General features: G+C 52.6%; 12 protein-coding genes across 12 annotated transcripts; 4 read left to right on the top strand and 8 right to left on the bottom strand.

Moving 5' to 3' along the window:
- Nucleotides 1-2,134: 2,134 nt before the first annotated feature.
- J4E88_007916 (uncharacterized protein) lies at nucleotides 2,135-3,325 on the bottom strand (the record flags this gene model as incomplete). The annotated part of the gene is made up of 2 exons (XM_049401530.1): nucleotides 2,135-3,066; nucleotides 3,181-3,325. The coding sequence occupies 2 exons, from the start codon at nucleotides 3,323-3,325 to the stop codon at nucleotides 2,135-2,137; spliced, it is 1,077 nt and encodes a 358-aa protein (XP_049252603.1).
- A 1,231-nt stretch (nucleotides 3,326-4,556) lies between these two features.
- J4E88_007915 (uncharacterized protein) lies at nucleotides 4,557-5,700 on the top strand (the record flags this gene model as incomplete). Its single annotated transcript, XM_049401529.1, has 2 exons — nucleotides 4,557-4,631; nucleotides 4,684-5,700. 2 exons carry the CDS (start codon nucleotides 4,557-4,559, stop codon nucleotides 5,698-5,700), a joined length of 1,092 nt encoding a protein of 363 aa, XP_049252602.1.
- Nucleotides 5,701-5,954: 254 nt separating this feature from the next.
- J4E88_007914 (uncharacterized protein) lies at nucleotides 5,955-6,425 on the top strand (the record flags this gene model as incomplete). Its single annotated transcript, XM_049401528.1, has 1 exon — nucleotides 5,955-6,425. The coding sequence occupies one exon, from the start codon at nucleotides 5,955-5,957 to the stop codon at nucleotides 6,423-6,425; it is 471 nt and encodes a 156-aa protein (XP_049252601.1).
- A 667-nt stretch (nucleotides 6,426-7,092) lies between these two features.
- Nucleotides 7,093-7,951, top strand: J4E88_007913 (uncharacterized protein; the record flags this gene model as incomplete). The annotated part of the gene is made up of 3 exons (XM_049401527.1): nucleotides 7,093-7,168; nucleotides 7,218-7,281; nucleotides 7,333-7,951. 3 exons carry the CDS (start codon nucleotides 7,093-7,095, stop codon nucleotides 7,949-7,951), a joined length of 759 nt encoding a protein of 252 aa, XP_049252600.1.
- Nucleotides 7,952-8,211: 260 nt separating this feature from the next.
- J4E88_007912 (uncharacterized protein) lies at nucleotides 8,212-9,215 on the bottom strand (the record flags this gene model as incomplete). Its single annotated transcript, XM_049401526.1, has 4 exons — nucleotides 8,212-8,392; nucleotides 8,508-8,589; nucleotides 8,654-8,978; nucleotides 9,207-9,215. 4 exons carry the CDS (start codon nucleotides 9,213-9,215, stop codon nucleotides 8,212-8,214), a joined length of 597 nt encoding a protein of 198 aa, XP_049252599.1.
- Nucleotides 9,216-9,979: 764 nt separating this feature from the next.
- Nucleotides 9,980-10,772, bottom strand: J4E88_007911 (uncharacterized protein; the record flags this gene model as incomplete). The annotated part of the gene is made up of 3 exons (XM_049401525.1): nucleotides 9,980-10,260; nucleotides 10,331-10,702; nucleotides 10,748-10,772. The coding sequence occupies 3 exons, from the start codon at nucleotides 10,770-10,772 to the stop codon at nucleotides 9,980-9,982; spliced, it is 678 nt and encodes a 225-aa protein (XP_049252598.1).
- A 640-nt stretch (nucleotides 10,773-11,412) lies between these two features.
- Nucleotides 11,413-12,076, bottom strand: J4E88_007910 (uncharacterized protein; the record flags this gene model as incomplete). Its single annotated transcript, XM_049401524.1, has 2 exons — nucleotides 11,413-11,985; nucleotides 12,044-12,076. The coding sequence occupies 2 exons, from the start codon at nucleotides 12,074-12,076 to the stop codon at nucleotides 11,413-11,415; spliced, it is 606 nt and encodes a 201-aa protein (XP_049252597.1).
- Nucleotides 12,077-12,512: 436 nt separating this feature from the next.
- On the bottom strand, nucleotides 12,513-14,181 carry J4E88_007909 (uncharacterized protein; the record flags this gene model as incomplete). The annotated part of the gene is made up of 3 exons (XM_049401523.1): nucleotides 12,513-13,456; nucleotides 13,524-14,079; nucleotides 14,125-14,181. The coding sequence occupies 3 exons, from the start codon at nucleotides 14,179-14,181 to the stop codon at nucleotides 12,513-12,515; spliced, it is 1,557 nt and encodes a 518-aa protein (XP_049252596.1).
- Nucleotides 14,182-15,044: 863 nt separating this feature from the next.
- Nucleotides 15,045-16,013, bottom strand: J4E88_007908 (uncharacterized protein; the record flags this gene model as incomplete). The annotated part of the gene is made up of 3 exons (XM_049401522.1): nucleotides 15,045-15,150; nucleotides 15,203-15,809; nucleotides 15,995-16,013. 3 exons carry the CDS (start codon nucleotides 16,011-16,013, stop codon nucleotides 15,045-15,047), a joined length of 732 nt encoding a protein of 243 aa, XP_049252595.1.
- Nucleotides 16,014-16,337: 324 nt separating this feature from the next.
- Nucleotides 16,338-17,597, bottom strand: J4E88_007907 (uncharacterized protein; the record flags this gene model as incomplete). Its single annotated transcript, XM_049401521.1, has 3 exons — nucleotides 16,338-16,481; nucleotides 16,537-17,273; nucleotides 17,321-17,597. 3 exons carry the CDS (start codon nucleotides 17,595-17,597, stop codon nucleotides 16,338-16,340), a joined length of 1,158 nt encoding a protein of 385 aa, XP_049252594.1.
- A 1,125-nt stretch (nucleotides 17,598-18,722) lies between these two features.
- Nucleotides 18,723-19,272, top strand: J4E88_007906 (uncharacterized protein; the record flags this gene model as incomplete). Its single annotated transcript, XM_049401520.1, has 2 exons — nucleotides 18,723-18,844; nucleotides 18,897-19,272. The coding sequence occupies 2 exons, from the start codon at nucleotides 18,723-18,725 to the stop codon at nucleotides 19,270-19,272; spliced, it is 498 nt and encodes a 165-aa protein (XP_049252593.1).
- Nucleotides 19,273-20,291: 1,019 nt separating this feature from the next.
- J4E88_007905 (uncharacterized protein) lies at nucleotides 20,292-22,379 on the bottom strand (the record flags this gene model as incomplete). Its single annotated transcript, XM_049401519.1, has 6 exons — nucleotides 20,292-20,413; nucleotides 20,480-20,869; nucleotides 20,918-21,236; nucleotides 21,289-21,311; nucleotides 21,946-22,155; nucleotides 22,226-22,379. 6 exons carry the CDS (start codon nucleotides 22,377-22,379, stop codon nucleotides 20,292-20,294), a joined length of 1,218 nt encoding a protein of 405 aa, XP_049252592.1.
- Nucleotides 22,380-22,731: the final 352 nt, after the last annotated feature.

The following is a 22,731-nucleotide window of genomic DNA, read 5'->3' as shown; positions in this document are numbered from 1 at the left end:
GCTGGAGATAGGCTTGTACAACACCATTCACCCTACAGCCCAGATAAAGAAAGTACCCCAACAACCCCTTCAAACATGCGTTTCTCCACCTCGGCTCTTCTCTCAGGCATCGCTCTGGCTGCCACAGCTGCCGCGTACGACAGCGTCACCTTCACAACATGGAACTGCACTGAGTGCACCCCGGTGCCGGGCACGTTCTGTTCTGTCAACACTCGATCCAACCTTCCACCGGACCTTTGCATCACCATGTGGAATGGAAGTACCACCATCAAGACTTACGACGCAACAAACCCGTCTTGCCAAGGTACTGAAACCATATACATCTCATCCAGCCTTCTTTGAGCTAACGTCTTGTGCAGTCAATCTCTACCCCGAGTTCAACTGCGGAGGAACGCCGGAGGTGCACAAGGACAACGGTGGAATTTGTGAAAGCAAGATTCCATCAAACAGCTTCAAGATCACATGTTAAGCCGCCTGGCGCATCTAAAGTAGGGATATCTATAGTGTATGTGCTGTACATGCTGTTTTGTCAGCATCATGCGATGTCTCTTGCATCTTCGTCTCTTGCCGCTCGCTGTTCGTTCAACACATGACAGAAGGGGCTTATATATATCTACAATACAGGGCGTCTCCAATATCTTCACGCGCATGAGGTTCGACGAGAATATCTTTACTCGCATTGACGCAGCGTTTCTCACGCAATGAACTTCGGAATCTCTTGCGACGTGATCATGGGAGGCTGCCACGAGGGTAAATAGATTGATGCTCTGATCGTAGCGAGAAATGACAGCCATGATCTAGCCACCTCACGTGCACAAAAGACTTCTACTTGCTAACAAAAGAGTGGTGAGACCAACACACGGGCAGGCCTAGTCGCCTCGAGCCGACACTTGCTAAGAGAGAGATGTAAGACTGAAGTGGCAAGCCGGAACTCGTGTATGCTTACTGTAAATACGCCCGCTTACCAACAGCTAGCCGTGTGTACCTCGTGGTCAGTCCTTAATCGTACTAAAGCCCAACAAAGCCTCTCTTCGTGCTGTCACCGCCGTAACACGGCCTAACAGAGCGTGCCTGCGTACGCGTTCTTGGTCATGAGACGGGTCCATAGCGAGCATCAGCATTCTCACAGGGCAATAATATCAGTAAGATGTTATCGGTTGGCAAAATAACCCGATCATGTAATCCACAACCTCATGCTTTGTATAAGAATGCCTCACTGTGAGCTCGAGAATCATCTTCTCTCCAACCAATTCTTCTCCTAAATCCACAAATTATCCCTCTCCTCGACGCCAAAACTTCCCACTATCTTCAACATGCAGCTCTCAACTACCTTCCTTGCCCTCGCTTCTGTATTCGTCGCATCCAGCGCCGCACAGGGTACCCTCTCATTCACGATCTCGACGTGCGCCGCCTGCAGCACCGCATCCGGATGTCTGATTGAGGGCTCAACCAACCTCCCCGCCAACAGGTGCATCAGCATCTACGACGGCAACAAGAGTCTCATCATTACCGAAGCTGCTAACCCCAACTGCAAGAGTAAGTTCCTATACCAGGAATACGACTTCGCTAATCTTTGCCGATAGTCAATCTGCACACATCTTTCGACTGCACAGATGAAGCCCCAGAGGTGTTCGGCGAAGTCGGTGTTTGTGAGGCGTATGGCCCTAAGAACTCGTACAAGATCACCTGCTAGACGATCATGAGGAGTCGATAGGGTTGAACATGGCGGGTGACATCGGTAGATGGTAGCCGGCAACGGCAGTGGTGGATATCAAATCACAGTCTTTACCGCTAGAACCTTTGCTTCTCAGACAGAATAACGCTGCTTCTTGTTAGTTCGACATGTAACAAGAGTGTGCCGGACTCATTTAAACTATACTATACACGCTCTGTCGACCTTGTTCAAATCCCCAGTGATGATGAAGAGTTGAGAAAATGTGATTATAATGCTACCTTGGGCATATAAGGCCCGCCATCCGCTCACTGGCGAGGTAACTATCGAACAGTAAAACCAAGCAGTGATAAAATCGTATGAAATGATCAGAGATTATGTATCTCAATAAGAGACTGCAGATATCTCCTCATGGGAATTTGGTCGCGCAGAAAATTACCTGCCAGCTTCCAAGCCGTCCATCTATGTACCCCCGCCAACCTCCACCAGAATCTTGACCTGGTTGTCCTTGTCGTTGATAAGGCTCTTAAAACCCTTCTCTTCGACCTCGGTAAGAGCAATTCTCTGGGTGATCATCTCTTTCGGGTCCATGTCTCCCCTGCTCAGCGCATCAATCACTTCCTGGAAGTCGCCAATCTCATAAGTCGCAATGCCCATGTAGGTCCTCTCCTTAAAGTTGAAGTCGTTGGTGAAAATGGTGCAAGGCTTTTCCCAAATGGCAATGTTGACGATGCAGCCTCGAGCGCGGGTGGCATGTACGGCCTGGTTGAGAGCAGCCTGGACGCCGGCGCAGTCGTAGACTACATGTACACCCTTACCTCCGGTGAGTTCGCGACAGCGCTTGGCAAGGTCTTCCTTGGTGGGGTCGATGATGTAGTGCGCTCCGAACTTCCTCGCAAACTCCTGTCTCTTTCTGCTCACTTCTGAGACGATGATCCGATCGCAGCCTTTCGCCTTCAGGGCTAGGATTGTTGATATACCGATGGGCCCACCTCCCAAAACCAATGCGACGTCGTCTTTCTTGAAAGGACTGATCTTGACTGCGTGCCAACCGACAGCGAGGGGCTCGACGAGCGCACCAATCTCGAGTGGAACATTGTCAGGGAGATGATATAGGGTAGAGGTTGGGACGACGATGTGATCCGCAAGACCACCGCCCCAACCAGACAGGCCGATGAAGCCGTTGGACCAGCAGCAATTTTGCAGACCTTCCTCGCAGGCGCCGCAGGTGTCATCGTAGATGATGGGCTGAATGACAACTCTGTCACCGGCTTTGTAGTCAGTAACACCCTCGCCAACTTCCTCTACTGTGCCACTGAATTCATGGCCGAAGGTTAGTGGAACCGTTTCGCCGGTGATTGGGTGGGGCGTGGTAGGGCAGAGATTCGCGCCACCTAGGTGCTCAGCTATGGACCGCGTGTTCGTCATTCAAGTACATACCCAAATATTCGTGGAGGTATAAAGCAACGTCAGTCTCGCTGTCTCACTTTCTGTAATTGGGTCCTTACCTGATCCGCAAATTCCCACCCATGCCGGTTTCACTTTGACTTGCCCTGCTTTGACTTGGGGTATCGGAATCCTCTCGTATCGCAGGTCATGTTGCCCATGGAACCGCAGCGCGTTCATCGAGTTGTCATCTGCCTCGGCGGCCATTATGATCGAATTGGTTTCACACTATTACAAGCGTATATGAGAGTGACTTGAAAGATGGCGGAGGACAAGAGAAGGACAGAAGTACTTGGTCAAGGTGGCGCAGGTAGTTTGGCTCCTTCCATGGCCGACAAACAGACGTCGCGCTCATTTCCCCGGACTCGGTCAGTCCGTTGGCTTCGGTCTGTTCCTACTGGCAAGCGCATGTGTGCACCTGCTGCCCAAGATCACGGAATGCCCAAAAGGGTAAGCCTCCGGTTCATCACCCCGCATTCACGATGCGGGGTACCAGGTGGCATGGCAAATGGCCGGAAGCTTGATAACGCGAACCGATTTGCAGTGGAGGAACCAAGTTCTGGACGAGCTCATCCATATCAGCTCGGCTCATGTACATGCCGTTGTGGGAGTACCTAGGGGTATAAGAGCCGCGTGCCACTGAGGACTAGCTTGGTGCACCCACGTACAGAATCCTGGACTCGCAGCCTGTCCTCCTGGATGCGCAATCATTGGTCGACGCTACATGAACCGACAAAAGAAAAACAAATTCCAATTATGCCTACCGATGAGAGACGAAGGGCATAGGGGGGCGAGGCCCGGGTTATGACGTCGGCAACTAAAGCATGACGCTCGGCACTCGGAACAGCTACGTCGTCGTACTTTCCCCGTTTGGATCGAGCTCGGAAAATCTGTCATCGCCTTCGCTGAATTCGCCGGCGCTCGAATGCGACATTCTTACAAACGATATCTGGACTTGTAACGAAGACGACAGGAGTTATACAAGCGCATTGACGAACCCCCTGTAACTCGGTACGGTCGGAACGACCAGACGCGTATAGCGTGGATTAGCCAGCGCGACAGGGCATGGTTTGCGATCTAGCCCTCGAGACCGTTGGCAGAACTCCGATGTGACGGATAAAGTCGCGATCATTGACGCGTCAGTGACGGTCAAGAAAAAGGTACAATGCGCGCCATAGCGACAACGCGCTCGTGGCTGTAGGCCTGCCCAATCAGGGAGCAGCAGGAGCCTCAACGGCGGGTACCCTCTCGTTCTCGTCCACTGTTATGACCTCACTGGACGAGACGCCATTGTGACCGTGGGCCGACTCTAACAGCTGGCGGGGGATTGACCGATGCTTGAAATACGTGTGCATGCCCCTCAACACCTGCCCCTCCATCATCTCTCCCACCTCCCCAACAATATTTCCCATACTCCAATTCAAACTCAAACGCAACAATGCCTTACCCAGAGACTACCGACGCCTTCGCGGTAACCGACATCAAGAACTGGAGCACATTCAAGCGCCAGGAGGTCAGTCAATAAGCCAATCTTCCAATTGATAGCTGTACTAACATTTCCCCAGCTTCCCCTCAAGAAGTTTGAGGAGTACGACGTCGACATTGCCATTGACGCTTGCGGTGTCTGCGCTTCAGATGTCCACACCATCACTGGAGGATGGGGCGAGGAACTCCCTCTACCCCTCTGCGTAGGACACGAGGTTATCGGCAAGGTCGTCAAGGTCGGCGACAAGGTCACCAGGGTCAAGGTTGGAGACCGCGCCGGTATTGGTGCTCAGATTGGCGCCGACCTTACCTGCGACCAATGCAAGAACGACCAGGAGAACTACTGCCCCAACCAAGTCGACACATACGGTGCTAAGCACAACGACGGCACCGTCGCACAGGGTGGATACTCCAGCCATATCCGTGGCCATGAGTACTTCGTGTTCAAGATCCCAGACAACCTTGACACTGCCCTCGCAGCGCCCATGCTGTGCGCTGGCCTCACCACATACTCGCCCTTGAAGAGGTTAGGAGCTGGCCCCGGCAAGAAGGTCGGTATCATCGGACTTGGAGGACTTGGTCACTTCGGTGTCCTTTGGTCCGTAGCTATGGGCGCCGACACCTATGTCATCTCGCACTCTCCCAACAAGAAGGAGGACGCGATGAAGATGGGTGCTAAGGACTTCATTGTCACCAAGGACAAGGGCTGGGCTGAGCCATGGAAGTTCCAGTTCGACTTCGTCATCAACACCGCTGATGCGACTGACAAGTTCGATCTCTCGGAATATTTCTCCATCCTCAAGGTCAACGGTACCTTCCACATGGTCGGCTTCCCTGACAACCCGCTCCCTGCCATGCCCGCCCAGATCTTCGCACCCAACGGCTGCTACATGGGCGCGTCGCACATCGGAAACAGGCCCGAGATGGAGGAGATGTTCCAGCTTGCATCCAAGCAGAACATCAAGAGTTGGGTACAGGAGATCCAGCTTAGCGAAGAGGGCATCAAGGAGGCAGTCGAACGCGTGTACAAGAACGACAACGTCAAGTACAGGCTCACCCTTACTGGCTTCGACAAGGTCTTCGGCAAGAGGGCTTAGATGGCTGCAAGAGCAGTGTGGTTGCCTTCTAGTACATAATAGATATCTATGAATAATGATGAATTTTGACGAAACTATTGCGCACTTGGTGTCGTCATTCCCGCCCATCGCGCGCGCTCGCCCCACCAGATCTCAGCGCGTCGCGTAGTTTTCGCCGGCGGGGATTATCCTGCCCCAACACCACAAATACACAACCCCCACCTACTCCACGGTGCTCCTTCAATTCCCACCTAAGCCCCGATCAACTCTCCGCGATGCCGTCGGTACCGATCCATCTCCCTTGCTCCTCCGCAACATCCTCTCGCGCCGAGAACCCCCTTCCGCAGCTCCTCCACACGCCCTCGGGCCTGGCCCTCATCGAAATCCAGGGCACAATCCACTTCCCCCCGCCTGCAGCCTCCGTGGCCTCCACACAAGTCGGCAAACTCGTCTTCCCACACTACAATCCCGCCATCAACGACCCGAGCGACACGAAATGGATGAAGCGCGTCTACATGTACGTCGGCAAAGGCCAGCGCATGACGGGCGAATGCAAGAAGCTGCCCACACCGCTTGGTGTCATCCGCAGGAGGGAGAAGATAAACGTCGAGGATGTGGAGATGAGTGGGCTTGGGGACGAGGATGGTGCGAAAGATGAGGAGCTGGAGATTGTGGAGGTGGTGAAGTACAAGATTGTGTTTTCGGCGCGCCCGGAGCCTATCAGTGGCGTCGCTGAGGTGGACTGAGGAGAGGGAGGATGATGCAGATGCTTTCGTACAGGTCTAAACGCCGGGATGGCCACTCGTGGTACACGCATAGCCTTCGAGCGATCGCGCAACGAACAAGAGCAAGCCTACGCACACGCGACGAGCCTCACATCATACGCGCGAGCCGGTGACTGGATGGAGTGCCCGTGTCGCACTGTCGCGAAACAATACGATATCATACTGCCACACTTCGCGCCTAGACTGTGGGAGGGCGACCAGACCGACTGTTCAGACTTCGAGAAGGACTTCCGAGCAAGCCTTTGTTGTACGCGATATGAGCTGGTACCCGGATTTACAGGCTCGGTCGGCAATCCCTGCATGGGCTGCAGTCACAAGGATCGGGCGTTAGCCACTTGGACACCAGTATATTGATTAAGCAATTTGGCGTCGCACAAGCATATTGCAGTTCAGCCTCGCTCCCGGGTTTTGGTGCTCGCTTGTCGCCCTAGGGTACTTTAACCACTTTACGCGGCGACCACGGTCCGAATCATATCCAGCACGAGCACTATATCTGGCATCATGTGGTAGCGTTCTGGAATGAAGATGGAAGATATATGGCAGCAGGATTGTACTTCAAAATGGTCTATCCTCGAGAAGACAAACAGTTAGCTATCCATCTGAAGCAGTTGCCATACCTTGCCTCATCATGCGTTGCTCGATCACGACTCTGCTAGCCCTGCTAGCTAGCACTACTCATGCAGCTGTAGGAGATTGGCAGCAATGTATGCTCATCACAAAGTAGTTAGCGTACATTTGCTAACTGAAGACCAGGTGGTGGTACGAACTGGTCTGGAGAGACAGCATGCAACTCAGGTGCTGGCTGCGTCAAGATCAAGTGAGAGACTGAATCGCATCATTGCCTCGTGCATCAAAGCTAACTTCTCAGTGACTACTACTCTCAATGCCAACCTGGTGCTGCACCCGCACCTGCGCCAACACCCGAACCCTCCACCATGTCCACTATGCCAGTACCAACATCCACAACAGTCTCACCAAGTGCACCAACCACCACCAGCACCCCCGCCGGCACCGGCCCAGGCAAGACACTCCAAAGCGGCTACTACTGGATCCGCGGAGTCGCAGCCCCCAACTTCCACAAATACTTCCAAACGAACCCTCTCTACTCGACCGGCCCCGCCCTCCTCGGCGACTACACAACAGCAGGCCAGTTCCAGGTCGTCAGCGGCCAGCTAGTTCAACTCGTTTCCGCACCCGGTGAACCTGTCAAGCTTCTTTACGCCGTAGTGTCTGAGGAGCGCTCGATCAACGGCATGTCGCTTGCTGTCAGCTTCTCGGAGAGCAAGAACACGTATGGTACGTTTGCGTGGGGCGGCGATGATCTTCAGTGGAGTGTTGCGGGCGTTAATCGGCCGAATAAGAGTGCGTGGTATGTGTGCACTGGGCAGAAGTTGTATATCAATTTGGGGAATTACTTGTATCAGACGCCGAGTGGGTGCGCTGATCAGACTGTGCATTATTACAACGATAAGACGGCGAACAACTAGGGCATGCATGCATAGGGTTGAAGAGACTTGGACAGCAGAGCGGAGAAGATTTGAGGCGAGATAGATCAATTGAGTTCAGTAAATTACTGATCCAGACATGAAGATCATGACTCATAAGAGCTCATGGCTAACTCAGATGAATCTCCATGTCCCATGTGGTACCATCTTCACGATGTCCCGTACCTATAGATTCCAATGCAGTGCTTTTTTTCTCTGCCGGAGCCTTTTCTTCCTCCGGTCTTCTCCGTCATCTGCTCGACCTAGCAGAGGTAGCCAACGACGTCGCCGACAGTAGCGCAGTTAGCCATGAGGGGGTAATCGCACTGGCTACCATTGTTACCAGCCTCGCAGCGGAAGAGCGGGCAGGTGGAGTCGTGGGGCCCACCGATCTGGCGGACGACGTCGGTGAAAGGGTTTCCGTTCATGCAAGAAAGTTGGTACCTGCAGAGGTGTTAGCATCGGATTTAGGAAGGCTTGAGGTCGGTACAAAGAAGCAGTAAAGGTGTGGGAAAGACAGATCTTCGTGCGAGGGGAGAGAGGAGAAAGACCGACTTACCAGATCTTGTGATCTTCCTTAGCCCAAGTCATCTGGTACTGATAGACCGTCTGCCAGTCCGCTGGCTTGCGGGCGACCTTGACTATTCCCATGAATTAGCGATACTTCTCATCGAGATGTCCCTCACCTCCGCGCTTTTCACTTACCAGAGTGTCCACAGCTATCCTCAAGAATAGGCACAGTCGTGATGAACTTCTGACCGGCGCTGACCTTGACTTCCTCTGTGTCCTTGGCGCTCATCGGACCGCAGTTCTCGCCCTGGCCCATGCGCGACCCGGGTTCAGCGGCGACGCCCTGGCGGACCCAGACATCGAAGCCGCAGTTGTTGTTGAGGACCAGGTGGATGGAAGAAGCGCTGTCAGGGAAGTTGGGAATGACGGTCGCGTTGGTGAGGGAAAGAACCGACACGAGGGTCAGGAAAAGAACGGTGAGGATGTACATGATGGTGAGCTCTTGGGGGTTGACGAGAAGCTGTATGAGTTTGTTTTGCTTGACGCTGGATGGGGTTGGAGAGAGAAAGATTCTTTTGGGTGGAGGGGCGGTTTTACTCGCAAGATTGCTTCGAAATGAGAGGTGAAGGTGAGGAAGGAGCGGAGGGGCGCTATTTCCCGAAAGATGCAGTCCAAGTTTTGCGAGGTGAAGGTGAGGAAGGTGGGTGACCTAATCAGGACCTGACCGTAGTCTGGGTCAAAGACGAACTCTTATCATTATGGGTAGTAGAAAGGGCATCTCATTTTCCTCATGCTATGTCTTTATCTCTTTAGCCGCGCATTTTAAGCAGCACCGGTTGAGATGCGGAGATTATGCAAAGCTCAAAACCAAAGACGTGAGCGACTGAGTGTTTGGAATCAGATCAAGACATGCAGTGTCCCATGGGCGGTCTAGATACATCAGCGGTCAAACTATCAGCCAGGGAACTCATGTCGATGAGTTCAGGTGGTGCAAGCACGCTGGCATCGATAAGGCATCTATAACTAATGGCGGAGGCATGAGACGCATGATCTATGTGTTGTTTTTGTTCAAGCCGAATAAAATGAGCGTATGAGACTGCCGTCCCAAGAGATCAAATAGGGATTACAATCCAGTGGGTTGAGTAATGACAGACCATGCACCTTTGTCGTTCGCGAGTCACTTCGGTGATGGGGCAGGACGCGCGTGGGGTGTTTTTTACTATAAGGTTAACTTCATGTGCTTCGTACAGCCCATGCGTGACAAGCTTTTCTACCACGAAAAATGTAGCAATGGACTCAATGATCACTGTGAATGCAGGAAAAAGAGGATGCGCATGGTGATAGGTTATTGATAATTAATAGATGAACACCGAAGTGTCTCCGCAGCATATCTATCTAGCTCATGTTGCGCATTTGCCAAATGCCACACAAAAGCCCTCTGATATCGAAGTCTATATAGTTCGCGAACACTCAACAAGCATCCTCGACTCCAAGTCAACAACGATCGTCACACCCGCCAACCTACTCCAGCCTACCACAAAGCACTCCGACAACGCTACCGATAGTAGCGCAGACAGGCTGGATCGGCCAGTCGCATCCATGGACCGGGTCTTTACCGTACTGGCCAGGCGCGCAGTGAACGAAAGGACATGTGGGGCCGAAGCCAGCGAGGTAGCGCTCAACATCCTGGAATGGCGCACCGTCCTCGGCAGAGAGGTTATACCACATACGGCCGTCATGGGGGTCCAGGGAGTACTCGATCTGGTAGACGTTGCGATCCTCGGGATGGTAGGCGACCTTGACTGGGTGTGTATTAGCAGGAGTAATTGTAGGTAATGAGGAAGATTAGGAGATGAAATAGGAAATACGTACTGTTGTGACCACACTGGTTCAGCTGACACGGGAAGGGCGCCTTGTACCTATGGCCTGGTAGCACTTCCACCATCTGGGTCTCTCCAGCATGGTCGCAGGGCACCCCAAAGGAGTTGTTGGCAGCGATAGATAGACGAGCCCAGACTGAGAAGGGACAGTGGTTCCGAAGTTCACCTCGAATCTGAGGAATGTCTGGGTCACCCATGCCGATCCAACTAGGCACGGATATAGACGCCATCGAGGAGCCGGGCTCGATCAGTGAGGACATGAAGTGCTCAGGGGAGAAAACATGGGTCCAGTCCTTGGACATGTCTTGGGTCTTGAAATCAGTCGGAGCGGCGTTGGTAAACACAGTAAGGAAGCTGAGTGCAACTGTCCACGATTAGTCGAGCTTGAAGACTTCATGGGGCAACTTACCAGCGAAGTAACTGGAGGAATGCATCGTGTCGATGATAGGTAGATCGAAGAGGATCTAGGAGATCTGATATGTGAGAAAGGGAGATAAGATCGAGTACTGTATATAGGAATAGCTTTCGGGAGAAATCACTGGTCAGGGAAGCCGGAGCTGGTGTAGAAGAGAAGGAACGAAGAAGTTCGCAGCTTATATGCGCCATTGAGTGCACGCTACTGGCACTGTTACAGCGCGCTCTTACCGTCATAGCGACCAAAGACCCAGGTGACTCTTGCGATAATCGCACGTGTGAAGCAGGAGGCGGTGTTAGCTGGCGGAATGACGAAAAGACGCCAAGGAACCGAGAGCGTTCGTCGCGGAAACGAGTGAGCAGGAAACGAAAGGCGATAAAGGCCATTTCAAGTTAGGTAAAGAGCACGTTCTTTGATCACGGGTGCCAAGTGGTCTCGAATATTGGGTGTTCGTTTGATCTTACCCACAAGCGGCGTGTTCTGTGAGCAAGTTACCAGCCCCGTGGCAATACCGCGCCTTGATGTGATCATGAAGCCTCGAAGGTCAGACCGCTGATGACGCGCTTGAGGGGATCGTTTACCTGCACATAAAATCGCGCCACGAGGAAGTCATCGATGGAGTTGGTGACGGGACTGCGCCCAGGCCCAGGCAGGCTCTATCACAACATCGTCTTCGCGGCATTCCATCCCGCAGCCCAATGCCAAAGCCTCGCATCTACTGTCTTGCCCTCTTGATCGTACTTGACCAAGCGGTCGTACAGCTCGTCGATTGGCACCACGACCCTCTCGATGAACTCGCCATCATCCAGCGCCTGCTCGGGCTCCGCGTCGCCTTCCTTCAAGTTGACTTCAACCATGGCCAATTGCATATTCGCGGTGCTTAGACCAGGATCGGAGACGATAGTCGGGCTGATGAAAGCTAGCTTACCCTTGTATCCAGTCTCCTCGTGTAGCTCTCGTACGCTGGCCTCGCTAGGTGTTTCCTTCTCGTCGACTAGACCGGCGGGCAGCTCGACGCAGACGGCATTGACGGGTGGGCGGTACTGCAGGATGATGATGGTGGAAGGGGGGCGCGAGGGGTGGCGAATGATTGTGGTGATGGCGACGGCGTCGACGCCTGCCTTGCCTCGAGTCTTGCGCGCCGCGGCTTCCCATACGCGATCTTTACCAGTTTGATCCTGCCATGAGATCTTCTGGAACTCGATCCACTTTGCCTCGCTGGCAGGAAGTGGCTGTAGAGGTACGCAGTCAGTACATATTTCACATTTATATCGTACGCTTTGAACTTGCCTCTACTTTGACGATCTTTGGATCTTGCGGCATGTTGTAGGCTGCGCAGAGTGGTGCACAGGTGTGGAAGGTGCGTGGAAGAAGGCTGTGCTGTGCAGTCGAAATGCGCAGTCGCGGTATGGCTCGGTAAATGAGTTTAGCAGAGGTCGGTGATTGTTTTGCAAGTAGAGAAATGGGGTGTCTGTGCATCGGTGGTGACTGTTGATGTCAAGCTGCCGGCGATTGTGGACGCTGACGTAGGAGATTCGGAGCTAACCCACCTGGGCAGCCCCGCGTCGCGCTATCACGAGGTCACGTGGGTGTGATGATTCGAGAACTCCCGAGATTTTCAAGTGCATGAGTGATCAGGCAGGTGCAGGGTAAGCAGCAGGTACATGCATCGAGCCATACAGCAAAAATTACATCCCTCATCAGATATAGAATTTATATATGCCGCTCTAAATCACTGCGCTGCCGCATGCCAAACCCTCTAGGCAGGCGTCTTCCTCACATCCGTCAACTTAACCATCAACGGACTCTTCTCCCAAGTATTATACGCCTTCAGCCCCTTGAACTCATCCTTCGGATCCCAAAGCGGCGCCCCATCCGCAAACTCAACATCAAAGTTCCACAAAAACGCACCCAGAATCAGCCTCAACTCGACATACGTCAGATTCCTGCCAATGCACCCTCTTGGTCCAGTCGAGAACGGTTGCGCCGCTTTCTTGGCGTCGCCAGCAAATTGTGCTTTAGACTCTGGTGTATCGAGGAAGCGTTCGGGGATGAAAGTGTCCGGTTGCGCAAAGTTGGCAGCTGAGTGTGATGCGCCCCAGGAACTGACGCAGACTGAGGTGTTCTCGGGTACGGGGTGGCGGTCGATTAGTGAACCGCCTTTGGGTACTGTGCGCAAGAGACCAACGGGTACTGGAGGGAAGATGCGAAGGCCCTCCTCGATGCAAGCGTTCATGTATGGTAGGCTGCCCAAGACGTCCATGTTGATGTCCTCTTCAGTCTTGACCGCGCTTCTCAACTCGTCTTTCAACTTCTTGAAGATGACCGGGTTTCTCAGAAGATAGTTCGTCAGTCCACAGAGCTCTGTTGCAGTAGTTTCACTGCCCGCCACGATGAACAAAGCTGCGTTCATGATCACCTCGTCGTCGCTGACCTCGTTCTTCTTCTCTCGTTGTTTCAGAATGTACCAGATGAAGTCGCGGTGATCGTTGTCTTTCTGGTTCAGTCTCTTGACTGTCTTCTCGGTCGAGTTTCTCAAATGGCGGAAACGGCGTTCACGGACAATAGTGGGTATGCACCACATGAGGAATTTCTGCGCGAGCGACCCGGGTTTAGCAAAGCGGCGAGTTGCTTGTTCGATTGCGCCGGATTTGATGGCTTCATAGATGAGAACGACCCAATTCGCAGATTCAGAGCCTTCGCCTGAGAATTTCTGTCAGTACGGGTCTGGAGTGCATCTCGCGACAACGCTTATTAGGGTGATGTGTACCTTCGCGTAGACATCCAAATGGCTCGCCAAAACTGAGATCGCCAATGATGTCGAAGGTGCAGAAGTTGAACCATGAAACCATGTTCGCCGCTTCACCCTTGTGCGCCTTTTCCCTCAGCCTGTCCACAAATAGGTTCACATATCCCTTCAAGATGTACTGCTGTTCAAGCAAAGCTTGCTTGCTGAACGCATGAGCTAGCGCTCTCCTCTGCCTTGCATGGTGGATATCAGGAGCCATGGTCAAATTTGTCGCGCCTGGAATCGCTTCTACAGCACCGACGTGGATAGGATCTTTGTCCATGTTCGCAAGCCCGACCCGATGTCCGTAGATATCGTCCCATGCTTTTGCTGTGTTGAAGGAGAGCTCATTGGGCATGACGCGCACTACGGGCCCGTATTTGTCGTGGTGGACCTTGTAGTCAAAGGCGATGCGGCCGCGTAACAGTGAGATTATCGAGGGAATGGGCGAGATGCGCCATAACAGCGGGCCAGGATATCTGGCAAGAGGATGAAGTGTGAGGTTGTAGATTGCCGTCAAGACTACGTATGCGACGAACTGGACTTGTCAGATCAATGTCAAGAGGAGAGCTGAAAGACGTACTGCAGCGGGTGCCCAGATCGCAATTAGACGGACGCGATCCTCGTCTACAAAACCCATGGTAAGGTTCGCTCTCTACTCAGTCGTTTTTCTAACAAAAAGTCGGAAAGAACAGAAAGCAACAACCAAGCTGACACAAATGAAGTAAGGCTGAACAAGGCAAGAACCGCACGACGATTGAGATATACCAAAGCCGACCGATCCCTGTGACCATGACGCTACATGCACTACAACGCGTAGTCATCCGTCGCTGCCATAGCGGCAGCAGCTCGCCAAAGCATATCCGACGCCATATATGCAGAGCTGTCAAGAAGACTTGCCAAAAGCGTCTGACAATTCTAGCCGACTAACCGCGAGGCACTAGAAACCAGATTGTTGTGTTCCACAGCATCTGTCATTCCACTGAGGCGTCTTTGCAGACGTTGCCGACATGCAAAAAGTGATCACGCCTTCTGTGAGAAGGGTAAACTTCCATGCTTGGGGTTGGATATGCTTTAGCGTGATGCAGCGTGGGCGCCCCGCCTGCCCGCATGTTGACCCCGCGCAGGTTTCCACAGTCGAGGCTAGCGAATGAGCGTATGGCCGATGCATGCGACTCGCGCATGGCAATGGCATGATCAGGCTTGAATCGTGAGCGTGGCACAGTAAGCAAGACGAATTGCATTGTATCGACGAAGACTGGTCCGGACGTGGTCGCCTATAGCGTGGTCACAGTGCCACACGCACTCGTTCTTCTGTTGTGCTCGGTCTGACAATCTTGACTGCTTCGTGGGTACCTAGGTATCAAGCTCGCATGTGAGATATCCGTGCAACCTGAGAGGTAGTCTGCGTCGTCACCACTTTCAGGGGAGATTGTGTGTCGTGAAGCTCGATGTGGTAGTTTTGACAACTAGTTGGCTATGAACGGGTGCGACACGCGCGGGTCATGTTTCTTGTGGTGCGACGGGCGGTGTTATGACCCCTAGGCCACTGGCAGCTTTGATAGCATCGAACCAGATGTTTCCCATGTGAAAGTATCCGGAATAGGACCTGATTCGATTAGCGAACGTGGTTCTACGCCACAAGTAACCGGAACACCCACGGATGTAGCCCGTCAACTAACTCCTCGGGCAGGACGACGCTGTGGTCAACAACCGCAACCTTGAAGCCCTGATCAAGCTTCTTCTTCGCAACCGCAGGCACGGCATCATTGAACCTCTTGATGTTTTCCTGTGCCTGCATATCGGCTCCCTGTATGATCTTCGCAACCAGCACCGCAGCGTCCGGGCACATGTCCAGCACGTCGTCTAACAGCGCTGCCAAACGCTTCGGCGCATCTGCCCACTTCTCTTCTGGGCTTTCAGGACGAGCCATATCGTTCGTGCCGATATGTAACAAGACGACATTCGGTCGCATCTGTAGTCCAGCTTTCATCAGGCTCTGAAGCTCGCTGATTGTGGCCCCTGGATGCCCTTCGTTGTCATTGTTGGGCATGAGCCCAGAGCGCTGCGTGCCGACAAAGTTCACCGACGCGTAGCGCGCACGTATAAGCGCGTGGATCAGCTGTGCGCGGTACCCATCTGTGCCGTTGTCTGCACCCGGCTGGCCACCCCAAGTTATCGAGTCGCCGAGCGGAAGTATGCGTAGTGGGAGGTTGAGGTTCGCGCCCGGTCGTTTGTGGGGGAAGCTTGACATCAGCAGCAGGATTACTATGGAGATGTTAGCACCATACAATGAAGACTCAGGTGTCAAACATGGGCAGCATCTTGGAGTGCCAATGCGACAACTGGAGTTGAGTCTAACGCGCCCGAAACCTTGGAACGCTGACGCGACGCACCTATGCAGAAAAAGGCCACTACGCCCAGGCCCTTCAGAACCAGCTTGTTCCGCGGACCTCCCGCAGATGGGAGCATCGGATGATATCGAGACTGTTCATCAGTCGCCTAGATGGTGCTGCTTCAATGGCATTGTGGGGGCGCAGCAAACAGGAGTCCAGCTGAGACCGACGGCTAGCGTCATAGCTCTAGCAATTGACCGACCTTGCGCTAATTATAAGCAGTGAGACTTTGGCTGAGAGTCGCGCATATCAAACAGGAATATATTGAAACTCCAAGTTGTGTTCGCCAATGGGGATGGCGCGGGGGCCCGGGCAGCCACGAGTGGAAGGGCCCACCTGCCGGACCCTTAAGATCCCCTAAACACTCACAGCACGCTCTTCCAAGGTTTCCTTCACGACATCAGGGTATCACTTTCGCTTTCCTCATGCGATCGAACGCAGTCGTCCACGTTTCCTTCGTTCCAATCTCCTCCGTGTATCCCACCTTGTGCGAAGCTTCCATGCTCATCTGGCGGTCGAAGTCGAACATCGTCATGATGAAGTACTAATACTGGTCAGCTACTGCACGCGTACACGACGCAACCAAATATCCGACATACCTGGAATCCGGGATGCGTGATATCGCTATCGACGCTTCCCTTCTTAAGATTGTGCTTCTTCTCTAGCTCTTCCCACTCCTTCTTGTGCGCGTCAATGTACGCGCCCGGCTGTGGTGAGCCCTCTTCAGGACCAGTGCCCTTCAGACCGAAGTAATCGCAAATTACCGGCCACTTGCCGCTCCAGCTATCCTCTTGACCACCCACATTGAAGCTCTGCGATGCGGTCTTCTCCGGGTTTAAAGAAGCGTGGATGGAAAAGTGCGCAACCATGTCTTGTGGGGATTCATTGTACTTGTTCACCCACGACTTCTCAGTACCAGGAAATGGGCACTTTGCGCCTTCGCCCTCAACAGATCGATATAGCGAGAGGTACAATGCCAGTGTTTGCGCAAGGCAATACGCGTTGTTGTTTGGTACGAAACCAATGATGTTGTCTGGCCGAACTTCGCACCAGCTCCAGTTCTTTCCTTTGGAGATGCGTTTCAAGCAGTCGATCTGGTTGTAGTAGAAAAGCTGGGAAAGGTATGGTTCCGGGATGGGTGGCAGTGTCTCCTTGAGTGGTAGGTCGTTTGCGAATGGGAACTTATCCAACATCTGGCAACCGTAGATCTTGGTTCCCGTCGGAAGCAGTACGTATGATAGCTTGGAGGACAGATGATCGATCGCAGTCACGGCGCGCTCCAACATCGCCTCATTGGTCTTGCACTCGGCCTCGGGTTCGTCGATCTGCTTATATGCTTCGTCATGTCAGACCCTGCGATTTCTCCTGAACGTTGTTACTTACAATAGAAGTACACTTGCGTCACGGTTTCAACATCTTTGACCTTTTCTTTGATCTGCTTCTCCAGCTCTTCTTGTGTACCTTTGACTAGATCGACACCAGACACGATTTGAAGTCTTGGGTCGTCAGGCCAGAGAGCCATCTCCCGTGTGAGTGGCCGATTAACCATAGCTGTGACTCGAGAGAAGGCATCTTTGGAAGGATATCCATTCAAGATGGCATTAACGATCGCCCATCCTGAGATTCCAGAAGCGCCATAAATCAGCGCGTGATTGCCCATGATCTATGTATAAGTTGTACGTCGATATAAGGGTTTCAGGTGTATGCGCAACGAAAGGCTCGCAAAAGCAATAACGCGACGCGTGAAGGCCAAACCTGGTATATGTATCTAGAACACTACCACATCAGAACCAGCCCGCATCATCTTAGTATACTATCATTGGATGAGCCAGCCATGCTGCTGCATGCAAGTACCTGCTGCTTGGAATAGCCTGGGCTCAAGATGCTGATGCGGAGAACAATATCCACCAGGTGCCTGACGAATTCTTTCCCCGCAGCGTCATCCGCCATGACTCGCCCTCTGACAGTCCTTCGGCTATAGTCCCGGCGACTCGCAATACTGGCCATGGGCGATGCAATGAATTCTCGCGTATGATGCGAAGGCATTCCAGATGGACGAGCGCTGTGACGGGCTTGAGGCATCGTGAGTTTCTGTGGCAGTGGGAAGGTGCTAATAAGGCTAGCGCGCCCCAGACACCTGGGCACTCGATCGGCCTTCTCGTACGGACTTCCTGTCACCACCACGATCTTGTCGCAATGCTTTAAGCACAGACGTGCCGCTTTGTTGCAAGTACTGGCCAGGTAGACAACAAACTATACGCCTACATAATCAGATCTGCCGTTACATCTGGCTTGCGAAGGATTTCCACACTGCGATCCGTCCGCCTTCGCGTTGACCTTTGGAAGCATCACGTTGCTAAGGACCCTAATGATCGTCTCTAACACACACTGCATTGGTGTTTCTGTATTCGCGTCTTGATCTCGTGATGTAAATCGGAAGTCTGTAACAGATTATGTGCGCGTCTTGTTCGACGTGTGCCATACATCTGTAGACTGTGATCTCTCATCGCTACGTCAATCTACGACATGTCGGATCACCTTCACCTTCACTTGACCGACCCGTCCTCTCGGCACCCAGCGCACGTCCAACCAGTGACCTGCGGTGTGTTGTCGCCGCCTTCACCTGCGTTTCCTCAGGCGGCAGCCAGCTTTACCTGTCTAGTGCTACCCAAGCACAATATAACACGATTCTCTTCCGCATCTGAATCTTCAGCCTCATACTCCTACGACTACGTTGCAAATCGAGCTATCTCACAGAGACCTGATACGACTTCACGATACCAATATGGCACGAATGAAACAAACCCGAGATGACGTCTCCGGCACCGCTCAAAGCCGGATTGCGACTACGCCAGTCGATCGCCTGCGAGTAACGGTACGCATTCCTACGAGAACAATGACCGCCGAGTGAGATGACTGACGTGACTCCATAGAAGCAACAGCTCCATACTTCCCATAGCGCACAGACAAAGTTGCACACCATGTTCGAGGATATGCTGCAAGAATATGAACAAACCAAGGAAAGCCTTGAGAGAACTAAGGACGCGCTGATCGCGGCCAACTATAAACTGGATGCGACCGAGACCGAGCTGGACACAACTAAGAGTCAGCTGGCTGAGGTAAAGAGCAACCATGACAAGTACTCGCGCTGGTGGCGTGAAGATTTCCGCGCATTGAATGCACAAAAGCGCACAAATGAGCAGCTGGTAATCGAACTGGCGATCGAGAAAGAGAAGGCCCAGAAAAACAACGACGCTCAGGAAAAGCTTGAGCAGCTCCAGAAACAATGGTCGTCACTCTCCCATATCCTCAGTAACGAAGACACCAGCCGCTAGATGCACAGCTTGTTGAATGTGGACGGGAACATTCATTGGCTTCGAGAATCAGATCTGACACGATATGAGAAATTGCGAAGGAGTTGGTGTTTTGGGGGTTAAATCTCTGCGTTGGCCCGAACGCTGGGGGTGGTTGCAGTATTCCAGTTTCGTGGTCATGATACTACACAAGAGATGCAGTATGCAATCAGGCCTATGGGTATGAGAATCCTGTACATCAAAGCTACGAATCCACCGAGACAGTACGATTGAAGAAAGGTATCCACTCTCTGTACCACACGCTTCATCCTAATGCAAATTACACCAATACCCCTTTGCCTCCTTAATCGGCACTCCAGTGATACTTCCCTCCTTCAACTTTCCCGCATCGCATGTATCCCACCTGCACTCCCGTTAGCCCAATCTACTTCACGATGTCTTCTATGCGACAAGACTTACTGCGAAAAGTTGCATCCGCACTTCTCATACACCGTTGCTGATAACGCTTTGCCCGTGATGCCATAACAAGCTTCACCATAGATGACTTGGGTCTTGCCGCTTTGTAGATAGATGGTGCCGCAGATGGGAGGCTGCGGTCTAGTAGGTGCCGCAGAGATCGAGGTTGTGAGGACTGAGAAAAACGTAACAGTAGCCAAGTACATATTGGAGAGGTTGCTTGCCGGATGGATTTCGCTTTTCCAGCTTCAAGACGGCTTAATAGGCAAGTAAATCTTCTTGATATGGAGAACTCGTTTGCATAGACGTAGTATATATGTGAAACAGATTAGGCGCCTACCATGCGGTGTGATATGTGATGCGTGGGGGCGGATGTGAGATCTTGCCTTTCAGTCATATGTGAGACTTATATTACCAGGTTGCGTATGTGAACGGGCGTTACTGGTGGCGCAGAACCTGTAGTTGGGGGAGGTTCCTGACCTGCGCTGTCTGCATATAAGCGCGTAACTCATCAGCCACAAGCACGAATGAGACCCCAGTTGAGACTAATGGTGATGGTTTATTTCTTTCTGTTCTTTGTACTCCTAACCAACCCAGTCGATCTCCTTCTCGTACTGCCAGAAAGTACCAGTCTTGTTCTGGATGTCGTGGATCGCAAGCATTACGGGGGTCTGGGCGCCTTCCTCTACAGTCCTCGTTCCGTTACCTAGATTTGAAGTATAGAGTCAGTACATCTCTCGCGTGTCGCGCATACAGGGAAACGCTTGCTTACCCTTCGTCATGTCCGTGTTGACATAGCCTGGGCAGCAGGTATTGATCAAGACCTTGCTTCCCTTTTCCTTCTCCTGCCTGGCCAGCGCTCTTGCACCTCCAATCAAGCCTGCCTTGCTCACGGCATATCCAGCACTAGGGAAGCCAGCGTCCTTCTCCTTGCCAGCCTCGACAGCAGCAACAAAGTCCTTCATGATGCTTGTGACATCTTCTTCGGTCTTGGAAGCGAGGAAGCGGTTGCGAACTTCTTCGGAGTATTTGTTGAGCTTGCCAGCCATGCTGCCGAGGTTCACGATACGACCGGTGGGCTTGAGGAGGGGGAGGAAGGTGTGGCACGCCTCGAGCGTCTTGTAGTAGTTGCAGTCGAGGGTTGTTTTGACCAGGTCGGCATCTGATTATGTTAGGGACGGCGGATTGTACATTGGAAGGAGATACTTACTGAAGCCGTCCAACGCGATACCAGCGTTGTTGATGACAAAGTCAATGCCGTCCCCATGCGCTTGCTTCAAGTGGTCCGCAAGAGTCTTGATGCTGCTACTGCTTGTGATGTCAAGCAGATGGAACTTGATCTCAGAGAGGCCACCGTCGGCCTTCAATGCCTTGGCCTGCTTCAATGCCGCATCTTGCTCCAAATCCTTAACGGCAGCTTCTCCTCTGCCCTGGTCGCGAGCCGTCAGATAAATCAGAAAGGGTCCGTTGTTGAGCGGCGACTTGGGGTATTGCAGGGCGAGCTGCTGCACGATGGCGCGTCCGATGCCCTGTCAATGTTAGTTTGGTACTCCCGAAGAGGCTGTGGTCGTGTGTAGGTACCTTGTTCGCGCCGGTGACGACTCCTACTCTGCTGTATGACATGATTGTTCGTGTGCTTCAATTGATCGATGTTTGGTGGAAGGAAGAGGGGATCGTGATATCTTAACGTGTCTTCCCCACATGTCCCATTAATCATCATCGAAAGAGCTTCGCTGTTCGGAGTTAACGAGGTCGATACGTCACTAATCATCGGTGGATCCAGATGTCCCGGCCACCTGCGGGCATCGTGCGGCACCAAAGACGCTATTCCGGATAGGGCTAACACTGCCGCGGCCACGCTCTCTCGATTTCGCTGTCTGCCTGCGGATGTTCACTACACCACACCTGCATGAACCAGCTCAGCATCCTTGATTACTGATTGAACCGAGCCTTGACAAACTTTCCATTAACTCCATAGTTTTCTACGGCGCGGTTGTCATACCTAGCAACTTGCATACACAGCCATCGGCCGTCATTCGTAACCTCTTAACACAGGCACGGTAGATGGATCGTCTGATAATTGCTGCATGTCCTTCCACTCGGCGTATCGCTCCCCGTCTGCAAGTACAAATCGTAGTAGCTCGCTTCAGCCGATTTGCATACGAGGAAGTTCAGCTCTAGACCGCATGTTAGCACCGCCGACAATGAGCCGAACATGCCTCCTTCCTGAGTACTTACGTCGTCCATAGCTACTGCTCTGCACAGTAATGATAGTATCGCCCTCCAATCCCCACGCCGTAGTCTCCCCAATGGCTCCCCATACCAACGGCTTGTAGCTTGTCGATGCGGTCGCAATGTTCAGATACTGGCTTGTCTTTTTCGATTGAATGGTGCCGCCGATGGTAAATTCGTCAGCCGCGGTTTCGGGTCCCAGCACAGGGATCGATGCTACACGTGTTACTAACAAGTTTCTGGAGAAGTAGTAAAGCCGAATGTCAAGAGAAGGAAATCAGCATACCATTCTTAGTGCTTGCTTGCAAGTATAGATGGTAAATTGGGTCTCGAACGCCACGTATTTTGCCTACAGTTGCTGCGGCGCTCTGCGCATTCTCAACCGGCGCAGCGAGTGCGCCCGATGCTACCAACAAGATTTGAGCGAAGAACGACAACATCGCGAAGAAGAACCTGAAGCCCAAATATGCAAGACTGCGACTCGATTCAGTCCCTGGGTCTTTTTATATGTGACCGCAACTTCGCATTACGTGACCCCAGTCTGCAATATAGCAGATTAATTACGGTCGCGTCACGCGTAGAGATGTTTACCACCGGATATAACGCATCTGCATCCCTGTCGTTCTACAGCTATCGAAAGGAACCACCGAGATAGGCACAACATTGTGCATTCGGTACAATCTGAACATTGCCCGGACTGAAGAAGTCAGGACGCGATACTGGAGGGACGCGCTAATACTTTGGGTTAGCGCGGAACGCGAAGGTCATTTACTTGGCATCTAGGCAGTCGCC

The sequence above is a fragment of the Alternaria novae-zelandiae genome (genome assembly GCF_023758075.1).
Source record: "Alternaria novae-zelandiae strain BMP 2774 chromosome Unknown scaffold_17, whole genome shotgun sequence".
Classification (NCBI taxonomy): Eukaryota; Fungi; Ascomycota; class Dothideomycetes; order Pleosporales; family Pleosporaceae; genus Alternaria; species Alternaria novae-zelandiae.
Note: the sequence above shows the minus strand (reverse complement) of the source record. Positions and strands in the feature narration are given on the sequence as shown.